The sequence below is a fragment of the Mya arenaria genome, chromosome 3, assembly GCF_026914265.1.
Source record: "Mya arenaria isolate MELC-2E11 chromosome 3, ASM2691426v1".
Lineage (NCBI taxonomy): Eukaryota > Metazoa > Mollusca > Bivalvia > Myida > Myidae > Mya > Mya arenaria.
The window spans coordinates 34,852,990-34,874,356 of NC_069124.1; the positions used below are offsets into that span (position 1 = coordinate 34,852,990).

The following is a 21,367-nucleotide window of genomic DNA, read 5'->3' on the forward strand; positions in this document are numbered from 1 at the left end:
TCTTGATGGACCATGTGTTAGAGTGTAGTTCTTAAGATGGGGAAAGGTCACAAAGAAAGAAATCTTCATGAGGGTTTATCTGAATATTAGTGCAAAAAAATGAATAATTTCTTAAACAGATTTTTTTATAGATTATTGCATTAAAAAAGTGCACATCGACATCAAGAGATGTGTGACAAAATACATTATAACATGGTAATAAAATGCGTTTTAACATAGATTTAAATCACTCCTCTTGTAGTGAAGCTGTCTGGATCACATGGTTACAACAGTGGCAACGGCACAGTGCTCTACTACCTGAATGACTCTTGGTCCTTTGTGTGTAATGATGGATTCACCGACGTATCCGCCAAGCGTGTTTGTCAGGAACTTGGCTTCGCTGATGGGCGAAGCATCTGCTGCGCTGCTTTTGGAACAGTTGTTGTAAGTTGCTGATTTACATTTATGTATATAGTAATGATTTCGGTATGGAAATTATTCTTTCTAACGCTGTAATGGATTTATTTTTTTGAGCATCTTCATTAATAAATTATGCTTTATCAAGGTAAACTTTACTATTTTATTGCTAGACATGTTCTGCAGTCTTCAATATTCCAACACTAAGTGTCATTAAAAACAGGTGTGAATAAGAGGTATAACAGCACCTATCACATTTTAATAAATATAAATAATATATTATATAAAGAAAACAAAAAGTCACACAAACAATTTTACTTATTTTGCTACTTTTACATTTAAACATTTCGGCATGACACCTTCATCTAAAGGCCTTGAGAAGCCAGTAAAGGATTTTTTTTTAATAAATATTAATGAAATACAAGCCAACACAATATTGTTGCCAACATTCAGATGATTGACCGGGAGTTGAGCAACTACAGCTTGCAGTGTGAGAATGCTGACACTCCGCTTGAAGATTGCCTCGTCAAGCTGGACAAGTGTACGTCCGGGTATGCCTCTGTCGTCTGCTTTAAGGAAGGACAAGTCATAGAAGATGGTAGGCTGCAGATAATTGAGAATTTTCACTTGTTTTATACAGTTAACTTAATATATCATGCCTCCAACATTAATGTCTCGATGTCATTGGTCAAAGACTGGTCATGTGGTGACCCCATATTTTTCCATAACGGGTCACTTAAATATATCATACCAAAATGGCTTTTTTCCGTTTCCGATGAATCAATGAAACTATTCCATAAATTGATCAATATAAACAGGTTGTCGGTGGGATATATACCAAGTCAATAGGTGACTCAATATGGGATATATGCGCCACAGGAAACCATATTTGGGTTCAAGCTTTGCTCTCACCTGATATGGTTTCCTTTGCCCCTTATTTCCCATGTCCGGTCACCTACTAACCCTGTAACTTGTTATAATATACTGTTGCTAATATAACAAGTACCTATGCAGCATACCAGTAATCAAACTAAAAAGTTTAGTTTTTTGGTAGATGACTTACCATCATGAACTGATCTTCTGTGATGTACTTACCGCTTGAGTTTTTCACAAATTTGTTCTGTTATTTGCAGTAAAATTTATAAAGATCATAACATAAAGCAAATTTAAATAAAAAGTCAAGAATTATTATGTTTAGCCCATTTTGATGAATTTAAACAAAGTCATGTAAAATTCAGTGGATAAAGAAAATCTTCTAAAAAATAATATTGTCCAATTAAAAGAAACTTGTAACTGTTTGTGACATAAAAGTGTGTATTTTGAATCAAATCAATGAAAATAAAGTATTGCCTATGTTATTGAGCTTTTAAAATACTTCATATTAAGTGTTTTACTTATCTTAAGAATATGACTTTAGTTAGGAAATGACATAAGATTTTTTTATAAATACTAGCCCAAGTTTACAACTTGCTTTTCAGATGAGCACACATTTGAGCTTGAAAAGGCCAGTGAAGGTCAAATCATGGTCACACACTATGGCGTTACCGGTCGTATATGCAGTAGAGACTGGGATGATAATGAAGCAAAAGTGTTCTGTCGAGGGCGTGGGTTCAAAAATGGCATCGCCTACCAACGGTCTGAGAGCAATGTCCTCCTTGAAAAGAGAGGTCCCTACTGGCTTGGCGGCTTCAACTGTACAGGAAATGAGAGCTCCATAATGGACTGCCCGCATCTGAATAGGACCAACTTGGATAATTGTACTGCTTATGACATCGCTGCTGTACTCTGCTATAATGATTCAGGTAATAAAATCTTTTTAGAACAAAAAGACATTAACTAAATGTAAGGTATATGTATTATGTATATTATGATGTGATCACATCACTGCATTTAAAAAAATCATTCTCATCACAACATGCATAAAAAGTCATATTTATAAAACAAGTGTGTGTCCTTTGCTGATACATGTATTAAAGTGACTGTCTTATTAAAAATCAATACATACCTGGTATACATGCATCACAAACATAAATTTTGAGGGTTAAACCTTGATCTACTTACTAAATAATGCATTTATGGAAAACATTTATTACTGATAACAAGATTGTAACCGTGTATTAAATAGCTGAAAACGCACAAATATTAAATGACTCAGGATCTTCTCATAAGGCAGAAATAGCGTTTTTTCTGCACCTTTCTTTCAAATTAAACACTGTATCCCACATAAATTCCATTGCTTTCGATATGAATTCATCCTTTATGGTAATTGTCACAATTGAATAATGTGGTATATATTAAACATTTATTCCCCATTACAGGCATACAGTACCGTCTTGCCGATGGCAGTAACCACTATGGCCGTGTGGAGATCCAGATTGGAGGCCGGTGGGGGACAGTGTGTGACCAGTACTGGGACCGTCGCGAGGCCTCTGTCATCTGTCGTCAGCTGAACTTCACAGATGGAGAGGCGGTGGGTGGGGCTCACTTTGGGCGCGGGAAGGGACCCATATGGATAAGTCATCTGGAGTGTAAGGGGACGGAGGCCATGCTTCATCAGTGTCCACACAGAGGGTTCACCAGTGAGTTCTCCTTTGACTGGTGGTTCCCTCTGCCCTGTGAAACACATGGTGATGATGCTGGTGTCTTTTGCTACCAGTCAGGTGAGTTTAAATGTACAAAAGTTTAGTCTGTTACTCATTATAATGGGTTCAAATTATAAACATTCGTCACATCTCGAACTTTTGTTGATGAATTACTCTTGACAACTTATAGTAATGTTCATAAAGCAGATACTCACTAAGCACATAATTTATTAAGCCATCCATCTTTTTGAATAATGTAAACAATGTAGATCTACATTATCAATAAATGTTAAGCCAGTATTCCAAAGTAATCTCCTGGTAGTGGGTGTGAGAAGAGAGCACTGATGTCATGCCTAAGAATGGAAGAAAATGGTTTTCTATTTGTGTAGTTTATACACACCATTGATAATCCAGTTAAGCATCAGAGCAGGGAGGGCTTTACTGTAAACATGCTAAAAAAATTCAACCCTGTGATAAAATTTGCATAAATTAAAAATTCATGACAGTAGTTTTTTTTTATTCTGCGGGATATTCGTCCTCTGCTAGGAGAGTGTAGCTGTCTTCCAAATTAAGCTAAAATATAGAGGTACGAAGTAACTATAAAGTAACTACCAATACATATTATCATTGTGCTTATTTCAGTGCGTCTGAATCGCGGCCCCAGCGCTGCTGCTGGCGGTCTGGAGGTGCACAGGAACGGGGTCTGGTATGGTGTGTGTGACACCGGGTTTACACGCAAAGAGGCCCTTGTCGTCTGCAAGAGTCTAAAGTCACATTATGTGGATGCTCTTGCCCTTGGAGGTAAAAAAACAACTGTGATATATATATACAGTTCACAAGAAATTCACATACACATTTTTAGCTTGTCTCTTTATAAGAGAGAAAAAAGTTCATGTATTGTCATTGCCTTGGTGTTGGTTTTGGCAGCCTTGAGCCACAAATATAACAAATGAAAATGGGCGCATGGCTAGCAAGCCCCATATCTTTGGGCTATGGTTTTTCAGTATTGCCCCTTTATCAGCTGAGGAAAATGGACAAGTGTTTGATTATCTACCCTTCTCTTGTGAACAGATACGAAGTATAGTTTTAAAAAAAGAAATCACCATTTGAAGTTTAATGCAAGCTCCAATTGTGACCATATATTTTCCATTTCGTATTCAAATTCAAAATATGAAACATTGCTTGTTTTTGTTTACAGGTTCTGCATACGGAAACCTGACAGGGCAGGTCGGGTTTTCCCGTATTAAGTGTAACGGCTCGGAGACCGACCTGACCCAGTGTGACATGACCTTTGACCCAATATGCCCCTCTGGCCACTATGCCTCTGTCTACTGTAGCAACAAGACCATTGTTGATGATGGTATGAAATTAATAATTATTGCAAACTTCAAATACCCAATTATGTGAATTTATGTATTGTGACCAATCGTATTTTGGTAGCATTTGCAAGGGTTTATTGAGTAGACAAAGAAAATACTAAAATTATATTGATTTTGTACATTTTGGCCTTTGAGATTGTAAAGTTGCCCATTACAAGTCTGATTTAGTTAAACTAAAAAACAAAAACAATGACAACGATATGTTTTGTATTTTTTTTGTCATTTATATGACATATTAGTAATTATTCAGCAAAACCAAAATGATACAAAAAATATATGAGGTCAGCATGCTTCAAAAATTAAGTCATTATGGTGAATGGAATTACTGTTGATTAGAGAATTAATTTATGGGTCGAAAAACTTAATACGGCAGTGAAAGTATTGTCCATTTTAAAAAATTGTAGGAAACACTGATATTCAACTTACATTAAACAGTTGACTGTGAAATTTTGTAGGATTATGTCCATATACTTCTTTGGCCACTTTTAACCATTAAAAGCTACATAAACTACATTTTTTATTTCATTTTGAACTATTCTAATTCACAAGTACATTGTGGTGTATGTTATTTTTGGGGATATATTTAATTATTTGCAATTATGATTCTAAACACCAGTTTAATGCCCCACCTGCAGGATTTTCTGTACGGCTTGCGGGAGACAGTCTATCAAGCCGAGTGCATGGGATCCTTGAAGCGCGGGTACAGGGAATCTGGGGTCGAGTGTGTCTGTACGGGTTTGACGATAAGGCGGCATCGGTCGTGTGCAGACAGTTTGGGTATGATGGTGGAGTTGCCTACCTGCACATCATGAAGAACGACAAGCCTGTTCTAGTCAGGGATATACGCTGTAATGGTGAGTATTTAATTAGGGCCCCACAAAAGATTGTGGGTGCCCCATACTAATCACTATAATTTGTATACTAAAATATTTGCAGTATCAGCTGTCTAAATTTTGACTAATGTACTCCAATTATCATCAAACTTGTAGTCCTAAAAGTAGGACTGACATATTTTGGGACATTTGACGCTCTTGTTTAATTAGTTGAGGTATTGCGATGGCCATTATGGTTGTACAAAGACTTTAACCTTTGCCATTACTCAAGAACCGATATTCAAATGTAAATTGGTACACATGTTACCAGAGATAATAAGCATAGGTTAATGTATAATTAAGCCTATACAACTCTGTCTTTAAAAGTATTTTAGTTATGACCTTGTTTGACTGACAATCAACAGATGAGCGTTTGTGATCACTTTGAAGAGCTCTTGTTTATTGCTTTTAACATGTTGCATGATTGTACACTGAAGCTAAGCTTATGGTTATGCTATTCCTGTTCCAGGTACTGAGAGTTCTCTCACTGACTGCACGATGAAACAGATGTCCCCGGACCTGGACCACTGTCACTATGGCTCCAACGATGCAGGCGTCATCTGCTATAACAACACAGGTGAGGCTGTCTTTCCCATATCGTTAAGTTTTTACAACATTGTTACTGTTTTTCTTGCATACCAGACAGGGTTTCTGGTCATTTGACTGATGCTGGAATGGAATGATCTTCCATCCCCCATGTACTTTTTTATTGTGTTCTAATCAATGTTTATGTGTAATTGTATGTAATTTACATGTTTTATATTTTTTCAAAGAAAGGAATAAAGATAATATCATAGCTTTAGTGTCTTGCCAACGGCAATATCTTCTGGCTTGAAAATAAGTACAAATGTTGCCAGGGACTATGTGCACATGTTATACAGAACTCTGGCTCTAATAATTGTAAAGTAATAGGCCCCTTATTTGACTAAAAAGACAACAGACCAGTGTTGGTGCTTACTCTGCGGTGCTCTTGTTTATTATAATTTCATAATTGTTCTTCTACAAACAGGTGGCACTGGATTTGACTACCGTCTCAATGGAGGTTCAGACCCATCCAATGGTCGTGTGGAGATAGGTTACGGAGGTCGCTGGGGCATGGTGTGTGCATGGTCATGGCAGACAGCAGATGCCTCTGTTCTTTGTAGGGCACTTGGATACAAGGACGGCATTGTCAGCTACGACAAAAACATGTGAGTACCTGCTGTTACCATTGTATGAATTAACTGTATTCCTTCACAGATGCGTAATTAAAACAGTTAAAATCCAGCAAATAAATGTAAACTGTCTCTGCTGTATGAAAGCGAGGACATAAGGTTAAGATAAAAACCCAAAACATGGTGGTCAGTTGTGGTATTGATGAATATTTACATTCCCCTAATCCTTTGTATAGATAAAAGTTGACGTTCATATTGTATTACTTGCAAGGAGCTATGACATTATTGTTTATTTCCATGTTACTTTCAGATTGGAATAGTGTGACCTTAAAAACCAATGATATACGACGTAACAAATATCACCTATTCTTTTATTTAAACATGTGATCTCAGTTACTTTTGTTGTTAATTTCTTTAACAACAAATACTCAATTGTAAAAAAAAACTGCTGATTTTTATTCGGAATGAATCAATACTCATACATGTATTTACATTTAAATTATTATTGATAATGAATGCAGTAGGGCAAGAGAGCAAATTACCAAGAAGTGCCAGCGTGCTTCTTGGAATTATCCTGCATGCCCAACTGTGTCCATACAGCATAAAAGCAAGAAAAGTGTGATCAATCCTTAATTATGTTCAATATGTTTGGCACTTACTGATGGTATCATTTTTATCACTGCTAAATTAATACCATTGGTTTTGCTTTCAGAAGTCTGGGATTCAGCATCCCATGGGTGACAGGGTTTTTCTGCACAGGTAACGAGGCTTCCCCAATGACCTGCCTTAACACGGGCTTCAACTCCACATTCCTTACAGACTTGTGTATGGGAGGTCGTGACATCGGGGCATTTTCTCAGTGTTACAGGGAACATGTGGGTAAGTTTGCGGGCTTGCTAGTGTTTTGTTCTTTGTTGTCGTGTTGTTGTTTTTTGCAATGGCGCAGTGTCTGACATCTGTGAGTCTGTAAACAATTGCTTGTGAACGTGATTAAGTCTTCAGTTTATATAGTATCTTAATCAAACTTATACACTTGTTAAATATCCAAGAGAGCTCGTGTTTTTTTATGTTAATCAGCCAGATCTGCCCATGCATGTATGTATTATGACCCTGAAATGGTGTATCCCCAACAAAAGATAATCTAAGGGAGACAACTTGTGATGAACTTTCTCTTTGCCCTTTGCTACAAATAAGCAGGAAAACATATAAGGTTCACTGATTGCTTCCCTTTTAATGTTGGTTCATACTAGTATGTACATTCTAATTGTATAATTTAAAATAAGTAATGTCAGTAGCCCTTGTGGGCCTCTTTTTTATTGTCCAAACCTCGATATTGTCCCCAGTGTCGTTGGCTGGGTTTTTCTGTGCAAACAGTTACACCTTGAGCTACAAATAATAGAATATGTTAAGTTTTTTTTTCAAATGAAACTTGATACATGTGTAACAAATGTGTAGCAAAGCGCATTGGTTTTCACTATCTGTGCTCTTGTTGACTGATGAAGCAGCAGCCAATGGTATAAAGCTGTTGTCGCTTTTTGGATTGGTCAAAGGTAGCAGAAAGATTTAATGAAAAACCAATACTTTTACTTTTAACGAATCAAATCATTTAAATATGCAAACTAGACAAAAGATAACCTTTGGACAACATAGCAAGGTTTATATGTTTGGCTGCATATGGCTCATTGATATGCCAATATTTATCCAGCAGTTACTTTCAACCAATATGTGCAGACTAGACTTGAAGACAATCAATGAAAATCTTACCAAAGTTTTCTACAGCAGATCTACAATATTTTTGTACATAGTACTGAACCCCAAAATTATTTAATGTAACCTTAGTTTCCGCTTGAACTGTTTAGTAAACCCCTGGCATTACTAAACCAATTGCCTTTAAGCTTTGGTTAGCTACATGTATTTGTCTATGTTTAAACTAATATCTTTAGATTCAGAGTATGTATTATAAGCTCACACAAAAATAGATGCAAGTAAATGTTTCAAATAGTCCACATGATATGAACATATTTCCCTACTATTTTAGTGCCAAAGGATATTCGATTAGTGGACGGTCCTAACAATCACACGGGGCGTGTGGAGGTGTTTGTGACCGGGGCGAATGAGTGGGGCACGATATGTGATGACTACTGGGACAACATGGATGCCCGGGTAGCGTGTAGTCAGCTTGGGCTCTATGGGGGAACAGCACTGAAGAAGGCTCCCTTTGGACCTGGTATGTGAAAAAAAGATTTATTTTAAGCTTACTTTTTAATAAATCTACATGTACATGTATTATGTTTAACAGTGCTCCAGCCAGGAATTGAAAAGGGCCAGATGCTAGGTCAGAAAAGGCACTTTTGATGTGCATTGAATGAGCCATAATGGGGCACTTGCAAGGGCCAATGTTCATTTCTTATTGTGTGTATGTGTTGTAACTACTTTCAATACTAATATTTTGTTTTGAATACCTTAGCTGTTATCTTTTCTTTTGTGTCAAAATGATGTATATTTATTATTTTTATACTTATTTTTGAAAATTTACTCTGTCAAATAAAAGGCACATCAGGGTGTTTCCATTACGGTAAGGCCTAGCTGGAGTACTGTGTTAATATATAAATTGTTTTTAAAATGATTCCTTGTTGGAATCCAAATGTTCTTTTTAGAAGAGCATACCACAGATGATTAAATTAGCAAAGCTTATCTGCCATTAGGGTTCTGGTTATAAATTGTGCTTACTGAAAACATACACAATTTAACCAGGTAGCAACTGAAAAATTGAAAAATGAATGTGTTAATAACTTTACAATGTTTTTTTTTTTATATTTTGCATTATAAAATATTCAAATCTCACATTTTCAGTGGTTCCAGGTAATAAGAACCCCTATCTCTTGTTTACATTTTTAGTGTGGTGTGTAACAGACTATGTCCTTCCAGGGATTTTACTTTCTAGTTCTAAAATCTCTAGGGTTATTGCCTCTGTATTTCAATACCAAGTGTAAATGTTTCTCATTCCTCTATATATCATTCAACTTTAATTGAGGATACTTACCAACAAGCCTGTTTTTGCCTTACTTCTGTGTGTGGTTTTCTTCCTAGTTTTCTTTTCTTCATATTTTATCTTTAATGTATATCAATCTTTGTTCAGGCCCCATTTTCTTGAATTCCCTTGTAACAGAATTAAGCTAAGCCCACAATTTTTGTTTGTTTTTTTGTGTGTTATTTTCTCATTTTGAGACTTTCAATGAGATCATCATAATTATTCTTTATGATGAAACACTTATTTTAGTAACTAATTTGGCTAGTTAAAGTGGGATACTTAAGCCTGTTATAATTAAAAACTTTCGAAACGAGCTATACTTTAAAAGCTTTACAAGATCTCCTACTTCCACATAAGAAAGCAATTTATCTTCATCTTTCTTTTCATTGACAACAAGCCTCTTTTTCTACTTACTTCAGTTTTTGGTTGTCTTTCAGGGGCAGGTTTCTATGTGTTATATCTCATATGTATCATGGCAAAGAGGTGACTTGTGTGATTTTTTTTTTATCTTGTGGCTATGATCGACTTACTTACTTAGTCCAACAATTTAGTCAAGGGAATGAGATAGTTAGTCATGGCCGCTACATACTTAGTCATGGAAACGAGTAAGTGAGTTCTGGTTACAAGTTAAAAAAGTCATGGCCATGATCTCGTTTCCAAGAACTTACTTATTTGTTCCCATGACTTCTGGCCACATATTTACTAAGTCATGGTCACGAAACAACTTAGTTTTTGGAACGTGAAAGTGCATAGTACATTGTGGCCACAACCTTAAAGATAATCTGCATTTGTCATCTCTATGTCACCGTACTTACAAAAATAAACATTTGTTCTGACTATTTTGATGTGCTGCATTGTTAAAACCTTTACATGACTTCATCCTCCCACATCAGAAACTATTTATTCCTCAGCTTCTTTTTAGTCTTTTCAAAAAAAAATTATGTCCATTCTTTGGAACTGCAAATATTAGTGAAACAAGTGTTCTCTTTTCTCACAAATTTCTCCTTCTTTCTCATTTTTATATTCATTTAAAATTGTGACTCTAATTTTCTTAATCAATTTTTTCTCTTACTGATATGTATCATAGTAATGGTGATTGTAAAATTTTAATGTGTTTCGTCAAATTGTTTTTCTTTTACGAATTGTGCATTTTTCTGAATGCTGTTTTATTTTAATTATCAACAAAACGACACAGTCCTCCACTATCTAATCTCAACATCTTCTTGATTGCAGGCACAGGCCGTATCTGGTTTGACAACATGAAGTGCAAAGGAAATGAATCCACCATCTTCAACTGCTCCCATCGTGGACTAGGCACCCACAACTGTAATCACACAGAAGATGTTGGCGTCATCTGTCAGGGTTCGTATACATACTGGTTTTACACAATCTTTATGATTTTGCATATTGATATATTTGTATATCATGTCTCAAACTAGCCTCAAATATGAATGGCGTAACTCCAATGGTCCAGAGCTGGTCATATGGAATTGGTCTCGCAGTGATCCCATATGTTTTCATATTGGGTCAGTACCGGTAAATAATATTGTACCAAAATGGTGTCTATATTCCGATTTTGATGAAAAAATAAAACATTTCCCACAAGTTGATCAATGTCAACAGGTCTTCGACGTGATATATATGTTATGTGCTTAGTAGGTGACCCGATATAAAATATTCGGGGCACAGGAAACCATATTCGGGTTCAAGCTTCTTCATGATTGTACATGTAGTTTTGATGGATGATCAGTACAAAAATATCTTGTCTAAAAACCTTTTTGCACAGTAAAAACATGCATTTCTGCAACATACAAATGCGTATCTATAACACACAGCAAATACGTGCTTTGTGCATTGTATAGAGATCAAACCTAGGACCCTGTGCTCTGCAGGCAGACACTCTATTGCAACGTTTTGAACTCTAGCTTGATAGCAAGACATAACGGCCATGAGGGTGATTTTGAACCTTGCATCAATATGAAGGTGTCAGCTGCCCCTTGTTGGGCACCAAATTTAACAGGCTTCATAAAATTTAATATGATTTGTGCATCTTGTTGGGATCAAACCCTAGAGACACTTTCCCGCTTCACTGTAAAAGCTAGCTCAATAGCAAGATATATAAGTGCCGTTTTACATTAAAAACCTAATGACATGTACATGTAATTCAGACAAATTTGATTGTTTTAATGAACACATATCCCAGAAATTATCATAAAGAGTTTGTTTTTTCTAGCCACTTTATTATTGAAATAGGGTTATTCCAAACATAATATTAGTTTATGCATCTCATTCTGACTATTTCAGTGGCTCCACCCCCTACCAGTGCTCCCGTCACGACCACCACACTGGCAACAACTGCCCCACCGGTGAAAACCACCCCCAAGAGGACAACAACAGTTGCACCAACAAAACCTTCCCACACCACCACCCCAAGACCGCCCCCGACACAACCACCCACAACCAGACAAACACGCCCTCCCATCACCACCCCAGCTCCCACCCCGCGTCCAACCACCACCACCAAAAAGGCTCCAGTTACTGCCCCTCCAGCAACAACAATGAAGCAAGAAACAACGCCTAAAGCAAAAACAACGCCTAAAGCAAAAACAACGCCTAAAGCAGAAACAACACCAAAACCCAACATTCAAACTACCACAGAAAGTCCAAAGGAGCAGACAACACATTCTGAAATATCTCCAGTCACAACAGAACAAACAACAAGGAGAATGGACATAACTGTGTCTGCTCAATCATCATCATCGAGGGCTAACATTGGAGTGATTGTTGCTGTACCTTTAGTAATCATTTTTGTTATAGCTATCATTGTAGCATTTGTGGTGATAAGGTTCAGGCGACGGAAGGCTTCCGCGTACAGGGAACATTTTGACGATTCTGTGATATCGCGACATGATGATGGAACGGTTACGGCCAGTAACCAGTTGTATGACTTGAATCTCCAACCCACGTCACCCGGGTCAACGTTCAATTCCCCGAATGAGGATAACATGATGTTGGGTGCCAATGGTAGCGCTCACTACAGCAAAGGAGTCTCAGACGGGGATAACAAAGGGGCCTTTAGCAATCCCCTATACGATGCCAACAAGGATTTCGACTCACCAATTGAAGGACAAGTCAATGGGGTCCCAAAGTCTCTGCCAGCCATTGGCGAAATAACATTCCCGGAAAATGATATTTTGGGGAATAAATCTAATGCATAATGATTTGAACTCTCTCATTTGGATATTGTGTTTTTGTTGAGATATTAATTTATTTGCTGTATGATCACATTGCATTGCCAAGGTTGATATATTATGGATACCTGTGTGGTGAATGATTCTGTGTTTGGTCAATCGAAAGAGTTTTTTTCTTTCTTGTAAAGTTATCACCCAATTGGATATGCAAAAATATGTAACACTGGCCTCATCTCGTCAATGATCATATCAAATGATTGCTTATTTTAATTGATATTTCTGTGTAGTAGTATCATCTAATTTTGAAAGTAATATTTATTTTTGTTTAAACATAATTTATTTTATTTTGCAAGCAAAAAGTTCAATTTAATTGGAAAAACTGACATAAAATGTTACTGAAATTCTTGATTTTACAATATTTTGTCATTCGCTTGTTGGAAAAATGTAAGATATTCTTTTAATCCAAGATACATGTTGTTTAAAATGGGTCAGGATTTTTGTTTTGGAAACATTGCTTATACATATAACTGCACTTTCTTGCCATTTGTTGTTAAACTATACTGTAACATCCTCCAAATAACCTAGTTATTTTATATAATTGAAAAGATGAAACTTCAATCACAATTGTTTTTTAACACTCAAAAATATGTAGTTAGAAAATTATTGGGCCAATTGTTCAGATCTGTTTTTTAAGGTTAAAAATGTTGTTAATGCCATCGTTGTTAACTTTCAAATATTTACTACTCTTGGTATTTTATTGACACACACATGATTTAAAACACTTCTAACAAATATTGAAATAACTGTTTCAGCTGTGCCTGTTTAATTTAGATGTATCAGGACGTCATGCAATATTCCACCTTTAAACGTTAACAACGATGCCGTTAACAACGATGCCGTTAACAACGTTGTTAACAATAATACTTTTATAAAGTTCTGAAAAAATCAGCTCATTTTTTTTTCAAATGTCGAAATTTTAATCAATGAACAGCCATTATTTCATGTATTATTTTTTCATTTACACTTTGTCTCAGTCACTTTCCATGCTACATCGCTTGGATTGAAAATGAATATACAATGTAAGTTACATTAAAGTAAGATTATCTTTAGAAAGAATTACTTTGAGGCTGTTGGAAATGGATAAGTGGATGTTATATTGATATGGTTTAATCAATTTATGTAGAAATCAACTCTTAGTTCAGTGTGTAGCTGTGTTAATATATGTTGTAAATAATGACACATGTTGCTGTTTATATGAGCGCATATACATATCATCAAGTTCGAAAGACACAGGTAGTGTTTGAATCGAATAGGAGCTCTTCTATTGGGTGTTTTGTCTGGGTATGGCAAAGAAATATTGATGTTGTGATTTAGATTCTAATGAAAGTGCATTGTTGATCGTGTACCACGTGCACTTTTCGACTGCACAGGAATGCAGTTTTGTGGGTTACTATATAATATATTGTGTTCATTTACTTACTGTGTTTCCACTGTTAAGCATTTAAACATTCCAGAAAATAAATCATTATATATTTTTTACCTCTGTTTTATATTTATATTTTTTGTTCTTTTGCGGGAACAAATCTGCATGTAGATATTGTCATTCTGATAGCCTTTGTTTCGGCTAATTGGCAGGATCATTGCAGACATGGTGTAAATCTCTGCCTGCTCCAGCAATGTGTGAACAGACGACTGCAGTGTAACAATTGTAGACCTTCCTGATCGTAAAATGCAATTTTAAGGCAATTTAAAAAAATAAATTCATAAGCAGGAGAGCGGTATTTGGGTCTCAAAAGCGCCGGTAGAGTTCACATGTCTGGCGGCGTGGTAATAATGTTAGCTTATTTTAACCAGGCTTTCAACGAAACCGGCTTATTAAATTAGTTTATGTAGTTGGCGGTGGGCGGGCGGGCGGTCATTCGTCAAACGAGTGTCGGACGAAGGTGATCCATCTATTAATTATATAGGGAATGTTAACATATTAATAATGTTTAAAATCTTTTAAATGATTTCAGTTTATTTTCAGTTTTCGTAATGTAAACTACACGTTTTAAGTGAAAATAAGTGTCATAGTCAATGGATTATAGTCATGTGTTATTGCCATTTGTTAAATATTGAGACAGATTTTTATGTGATACAATCAAAACCTTTTCATTTATAACTGAGAACTTTTTTGCAATTAAAAGGCATTTCTTGACATAATTGTATGATAAATTTGGTAAGAAATATACATTTTTTTTAATTTTCGCTTTTCGCTCGCCTCGGATTTGCCTTTAAATTAAAAAAAAAGTTGTTGTTTTTTCGCTCGCTCGCTCCTACTATTTTTTTGGCAAAGTTCGTAGAACAAATGATCAATTTGTTGTGGCCTAAAACTCAAATGTGGATACATTCTCACCGCTGCCTCTAATATAACTGGCCTCGAGTTTCAGGCGGGGTATTATATCCGCACTGTAAAGAAGTGACGAGCGTGGCAGCCAGCGAAGCACTTCTTGTCTTCAAAAGCTGGCTTGAGGTATTTGGAAGTCATATTTTGCTTGTGGGCACACAATGTCATGTTTGACGCAAGCCCGTTAGTGCCAAAATATCAAGAAGGAGGAATTTCTGTCCCAGTAAATATAGGCTTCGCAGACAGACTGCGTTTATTAAGAATAGTATACCCCGGGAGACAGAGTTACCGCCTGGCAAGTTTGGTTCATGATATTATGCACCAGTCAATTGTAACCACGGCTCCCCCAGGTCCGGGGAAGAGCGGGGACTTTGACTTTCGGTCCAGCCAACCCCGGCAAAAATCCCCGCGTTGCGGGGACGAACAGATGGTAAAATCTCCGCAAAATGCCCCCGCACCCCAGGGACCCTAGGTAAGGCCCATTCCCCGCTATATTTAAAGCGAAGACAAAACCACCGCATTTACCCGGCACTGCGGGGCCACCTAAAAGGTAAAAACACGGCCCATTTCCCCGCGGTGGGGATGGTGGTTACAATTGACTGGTGCATTACAGGTGTATATTTTGGAACTCATGATGCCTCTGAAGACGTATACGCGCTTGCTTCAATTCTGCAGTTGCAAACCAACCTAGACAATCTACCGTGTCATCCGTGAAATTCAAGAATCAGGAATTAAACAACGATAAACTATTCAAGGGCTCATATACAACTTTTGTGGAATCAAAGATTATAACAAAAGCACAGGCCAGACGCTTGTTTAGGAGTGGAATTTCAGTACATCATTTGACAAATTAAAGTATATTCAAGATCGAGCTTAGTCTACAGGCTATATTGAAAGATCGGGCTTAGTTGATCTACAGGCTATATTGAAAGATCGTGCTTAGTTGGTCTACAGGTTATACTGAAAGATCGGGCTTAGTTAGTTTACAGGCTATATTGAAAGATCGTGCTAAGTTGGTCTACAGGCTATATTGAAAGATCGGGCTTAGTTGGTCTACAGGCTATATTGAAAGATCGGGCTTAGTTGGTCTACAGGCTATATTGAAAGATCGGGCTTAGTTCGTCTACAGGCTATATTGAAAGATCGGGCTAAGTTCGTCTACATGCTATATTGAAAGATCGGGCTTAGTTGGTCTACATGTTATATTGAAAGATCGGGCTTAGTTGGTCTACAGGCTATATTGAAAGATCGGGGTAAGTTGGTCTACAAGTTATATTGAAAGATCGGGCTTAGTTGGTCTACAGGCTATATTGAAAGATCGGGATTAGTTGGTCTACATGCTATATTGAAAGATCGGGCTTAGTTGGTCTACATGCTATATTGAAAGATCGGGCTTAGTTGGTCTACAGGCTATATTGAAAGATCGGGCTAAGTTGGTCTACAAGTTATATTGAAAGATCGGGCTAAGTTGGTCTACAAGTTATATTGAAAGATCGGGCTTAGTTGGTCTACAGGCTATATTGAAAGATCGTGCTTAGTTGGTCTACAGGCTATATTGAAAGATCGGGCTTAGTTGGTCTACAGGCTATATTGAAAGATCGGGCTTAGTTGGTCTACAGGCTATATTGAAAGATTGGGCTTAGTTGGTCTACAGGCTATATTGAAAGATCGTGCTTAGTTGGTCTACATGCTATATTGAAAGATCGGGCTTAGTTGGTCTACTGGCTATATTGAAAGATTGGGCTTAGTTGGTCTACAGGCTATATTGAAAGATCGGGCTTAGTTGGTCTACAGGTTATATTGAAAGATCGGGCTTAGTTGGTCTACAGGTTATATTGAAAGATCGGGCTAAGTTGGTCTACAGGTTATATTGAAAGATCGGGCTTAGTTGGTCTACAGGCTATATTGAAAGATCAGGCTTAGTTGGTCTATAGGCTATATTGAAAGATCGGGCTTAGTTGGTCTACAGGCTATATTAAAATATCGGGCTTAGTTGGTCTACAGGCTATATTGAAAGATCGGGCTTAGTTGGTCTACAGGCTATATTGAAAGGTCGGGCTAAGTTCTTCTACATGCTATATTGAAAGATCGGGCTAAGTTGGTCTACAAGTTATATTGAAAGATCGGGCTTAGTTGGTCTACATGCTATATTGAAAGATTGGGCTTAGTTGGTCTACAGGCTATATTGAAAGATCGGGCTTAGTTGGTCTACAGGCTATATTGAAAGATCGTGCTTAGTTGGTTTACAGGCTATATTGAAAGATTGGGCTTAGTTGGTCTACAGGCTATATTGAACGATCGTGCTTAGTTGGTCTACAGGCTATATTGAAAGATCGGGCTTAGTTGGTCTACAGGCTATATTGAAAGATTGGGCTTAGTTGGTCTACAGGCTATATTGAAAGATCGGGCTTAGTTGGTCTACAGGTTATATTGAAAGATCGGGCTTAGTTGGTCTACAGGTTATATTGAAAGATCGGGCTAAGTTGGTCTACAAGTTATATTGAAAGATCGGGCTTAGTTGGTCTACAGGCTATATTGAAAGATCGGGCTTAGTTGGTCTACAGGCTATATTGAAAGATCGGGCTTAGTTGGTGTACAGGCTATATTGAAAGATTGGGCTTAGTTGGTCTACAGGCTATATTAAAAGATTGGGCTAAGTTGGTCTACAGGCTATATTTAAAGATCGGGCTTAGTTGGTCTACAGGCTATATTGAAAGATCGGGCTTAGTTGGTCTACAGGCTATATTGAAAGATCGGGCTAAGTTGGTCTACAGGTTATATTGAAAGATCGGGCTAAGTTCGTCTACAGGTTATATTGAAAGATTGGGCTTAGTTGGTCTACAGGCTATATTGAAAGATTGGGCTTAGTTGATCTACAGGCTATATTGAAATCGGGCTAAGTTGGTCTACAGGCTATATTGAAAGATCGGGCTTAGTTGGTCTACAGGCTATATTGAAAGATTGGGCTTAGTTGGTCTACAGGCTATATTAAAATTTCGGGCTTAGTTGGTCTACAGGCTATATTGAAAGATCGGGCTTAGTTGGTCTACAGGCTATATTGAAAGATCGGGCTAAGTTCTTCTACATGCTATATTGAAAGATCGTGCTTAGTTGGTCTACAGGTTATATTGAAAGATCGGGCTTAGTTGGTCTACAGGCTATATTGAAAGATCGGGCTTAGTTGGTCTACAGGCTATATTGAAAGATTGGGCTTAGTTGGTCTACAGGCTATATTGAAAGATCGGGCTTAGTTGGTCTACAGGCTATATTGAAAGATCGGGCTAAGTTCTTCTACATGCTATATTGAAAGATCGTGCTTAGTTGGTCTACAGGTTATATTGAAAGATCGGGCTTAGTTGGTCTACAGGCTATATTGAAAGATTGGGCTTAGTTGGTCTACAGGCTATATTGAAAGATCGGGCTTAGTTGGTCTACAGGCTATATTGAAAGATCGTGCTTAGTTGGTCTACAGGCTATATTGAAAGATTGGGCTTAGTTGGTCTACAGGCTATATTGAACGATCGTGCTTAGTTGGTCTACATGCTATATTGAAAGATCGGGCTTAGTTAGTCTACAGGCTATATTGAAAGATCGGGCTTAGTTGGTCTACAGGCTATATTGAAAGATCGGGCTTGGTTGGTCTACAGGTTATATTGAAAGATCGGGCTTAGTTGGTCTACAGGTTATATTGAAAGATCGGGCTAAGTTGGTCTACAAGTTATATTGAAAGATCGGGCTTAGTTGGTCTACAGGCTATATTGAAAGATCGGGCTTAGTTGGTCTACAGGCTATATTGAAAGATCGGGCTTAGTTGGTCTACAGGCTATATTGAAAGATCGGGCTTAGTTGGTCTACATGCTATATTGAAAGATCGGGCTTAGTTGGTCTACAGGCTATATTGAAAGATCGGGCTTAGTTGGTCTACAGGCTATATTGAAAGATCGGGCTTGGTTGGTCTACAGGTTGTATTGAAAGATCGGGCTTAGTTGGTCTACAGGTTATATTGAAAGATCGGGCTAAGTTGGTCTACAAGTTATATTGAAAGATCGGGCTTAGTTGTTCTACAGGCTATATTGAAAGATCGGGCTTAGTTGGTCTACAGGCTATATTGAACGATCGGGCTTAGTTGGTCTACAGGCTATATTGAAAGATCGGGCTTAGTTGGTCTACAGGCTATATTGAAAGATTGGGCTTAGTTGGTCTACAGGCTATATTGAAAGATCGGGCTTAGTTGGTCTACAGGCTATATTGAAAGATTGGGCTTAGTTGGTCTACAGGCTATATTGAAAGATCGGGCTTAGTTGGTCTACAGGCTATATTAAAAGATCGGACTTAGTTGGTCTACAGGTTATATTGCAATATCGGGCTTAGTTGGTCTACATGCTATATTGAAAGATCGGGCTTAGTTGGTCTACAGGCTATATTGAAAGATCGGGCTTAGTTGGTCTACAGGCTATATTGAAAGATCGGGCTAAGTTCTTCTACATGCTATATTGAAAGATCGTGCTTAGTTGGTCTACAGGCTATATTGAAAGATCGGGCTAAGTTGGTCTACAAGTTATATTGAAAGATCGGGCTTAGTTGGTCTACAGGCTATATTGAAAGATTGGGCTTAGTTGGTCTACAGGTTATATTGAAAGATCGGGCTAAGTTGGTCTACAAGTCATATTGAAAGATCGGGCTTAGTTGGTCTACAGGCTATATTGAAAGATTGGGCTTAGTTGGTCTACAGGCTATATTGAAATATTGGGCTTAGTTGGTCTACAGGCTATATTGAAAGATCGTGCTTAGTTGGTCTACAGGCTATATTGAAAGATCGGGCTAAGTTGGTCTCAAGTTATATTGAAAGATCGGGCTAAGTTGGTCTACATGCTATATTGAAAGATCGGGCTTAGTTGGTCTACAGGCTATATTGAAAGATCGTGCTTAGTTGGTCTACAGGCTATATTGAAAGATTGGGCTTAGTTGGTCTACAGGTTATATTGAAAGATCGTGCTAAGTTGGTCTACAGGCTATATTGAACGATCGGGCTTAGTTGGTCTACAGGCTATATTGAAAGATCGGGCTTAGTTGGTCTACAGGCTATATTGAAAGATTGGGCTTAGTTGGTCTACAGGCTATATTGAAAGATCGTGCTTAGTTGGTCTACATGCTATATTGAAAGATCGAGTTAGTTGGTCTACAGGTTATATTGAAAGATCGGGCTTAGTTGGTCTACAGGTTATATTGAAAGATCGGGCTAAGTTGGTCTACAAGTTATATTGAAAGATCGGGCTTAGTTGGTCTACAGGCTATATTGAAAGATCGGGCTTAGTTGGTCTACAGGCTATATTGAAAGATCGGGCTTAGTTGGTCTACAGGCTATATTGAAAGATCGGGCTTAGTTGGTCTACAGGCTATATTGAAAGATCGGGCTTAGTTGGTCTACATGCTATATTGAAAGATCGGGCTTAGTTGGTCTACAGGCTATATTGAAAGATCGGGCTAAGTTCTTCTACATGCTATATTGAAAGATCGTGCTTAGTTGGTCTACAGGCTATATTGAAAGATCGGGCTTAGTTGGTCTACAGGCTATATTGAAAGATTGGGCTTAGTTGATCTACAGGCTATATTGAAAGATCGTGCTTAGTTGGTCTACAGGTTATATTGAAAGATCGGGCTAAGTTGGTCTACAAGTTATATTGAAAGATCGGGCTTAGTTGGTCTACAGGCTATATTGAAATATCGGGCGTAGTTGGTCTACAGGCTATATTGAAAGATCGGGCTTAGTTGGTCTACAGGCTATATTGAAAGATCGGGTCGCAGATTCTTTAGTTGTCATTATTCAGTACGCAGACACAAAAGTCCTGAGTATTCTGTATACAGGGGGTGGGGAGTCTTGGTATCTCACTCATTAACGCATGGATTGAACACTTGTTACAAACCTAGGATGTTTGAACAAGTTTTATAATAAAAGCTCGATACTGTGAATATGTAGCTTGTGTTAATTTGCAGTTGTTTTTTCCTTATTTCTGTAAGATGAGTTACGCCGAGACCGTGAGACCACGAAAACATGGGCTGTTTCTGAAAATGTAAATAATGCTACATTTTGAATTGCCATAATACATGATGTTATGAGTACCATAAACCTTGTGTAAATTTGTTCAATTTCTCTGATGTTTGCTTATTCATTGACCAATACAGACTCATTACATTAGTGAAGAAATGCAGTGGGACATGAGATAAGGGAGGTAAATAATATTTGTGTCGTATACATATCGCAACGAAGGTTCACCCCCTTTGAATCGCTACACGATTACGACAAACGTTTTTGGTACATGGCCGTTTTGACCCTATACTTAATCGATTAACACAATTTCCATTCGATCAAGGCAAC

The 21,367-nt window shown here is 37.5% G+C and overlaps 1 protein-coding gene across 1 annotated transcript in view; it reads left to right on the top strand.

The window, feature by feature from the left end:
- LOC128229244 (deleted in malignant brain tumors 1 protein-like) overlaps positions 1–14,144 on the top strand; it is a 65,096-nt gene extending 50,952 nt beyond the window's left edge. The window contains exons 36-48 of the mRNA XM_052941012.1: positions 242–423; positions 850–994; positions 1,875–2,198; positions 2,715–3,056; positions 3,621–3,779; positions 4,177–4,338; positions 4,993–5,211; positions 5,699–5,806; positions 6,239–6,419; positions 7,096–7,262; positions 8,422–8,610; positions 10,648–10,776; positions 11,719–14,144. Of these exons, the coding sequence (XP_052796972.1) occupies positions 242–423; positions 850–994; positions 1,875–2,198; positions 2,715–3,056; positions 3,621–3,779; positions 4,177–4,338; positions 4,993–5,211; positions 5,699–5,806; positions 6,239–6,419; positions 7,096–7,262; positions 8,422–8,610; positions 10,648–10,776; positions 11,719–12,632 (3,221 nt within the window). The 3' untranslated portion in view covers positions 12,633–14,144. The remainder of the gene's footprint in view (positions 1–241; positions 424–849; positions 995–1,874; positions 2,199–2,714; positions 3,057–3,620; positions 3,780–4,176; positions 4,339–4,992; positions 5,212–5,698; positions 5,807–6,238; positions 6,420–7,095; positions 7,263–8,421; positions 8,611–10,647; positions 10,777–11,718) is intronic.
- The last annotated feature ends 7,223 nt before the right edge of the window (positions 14,145–21,367 follow it).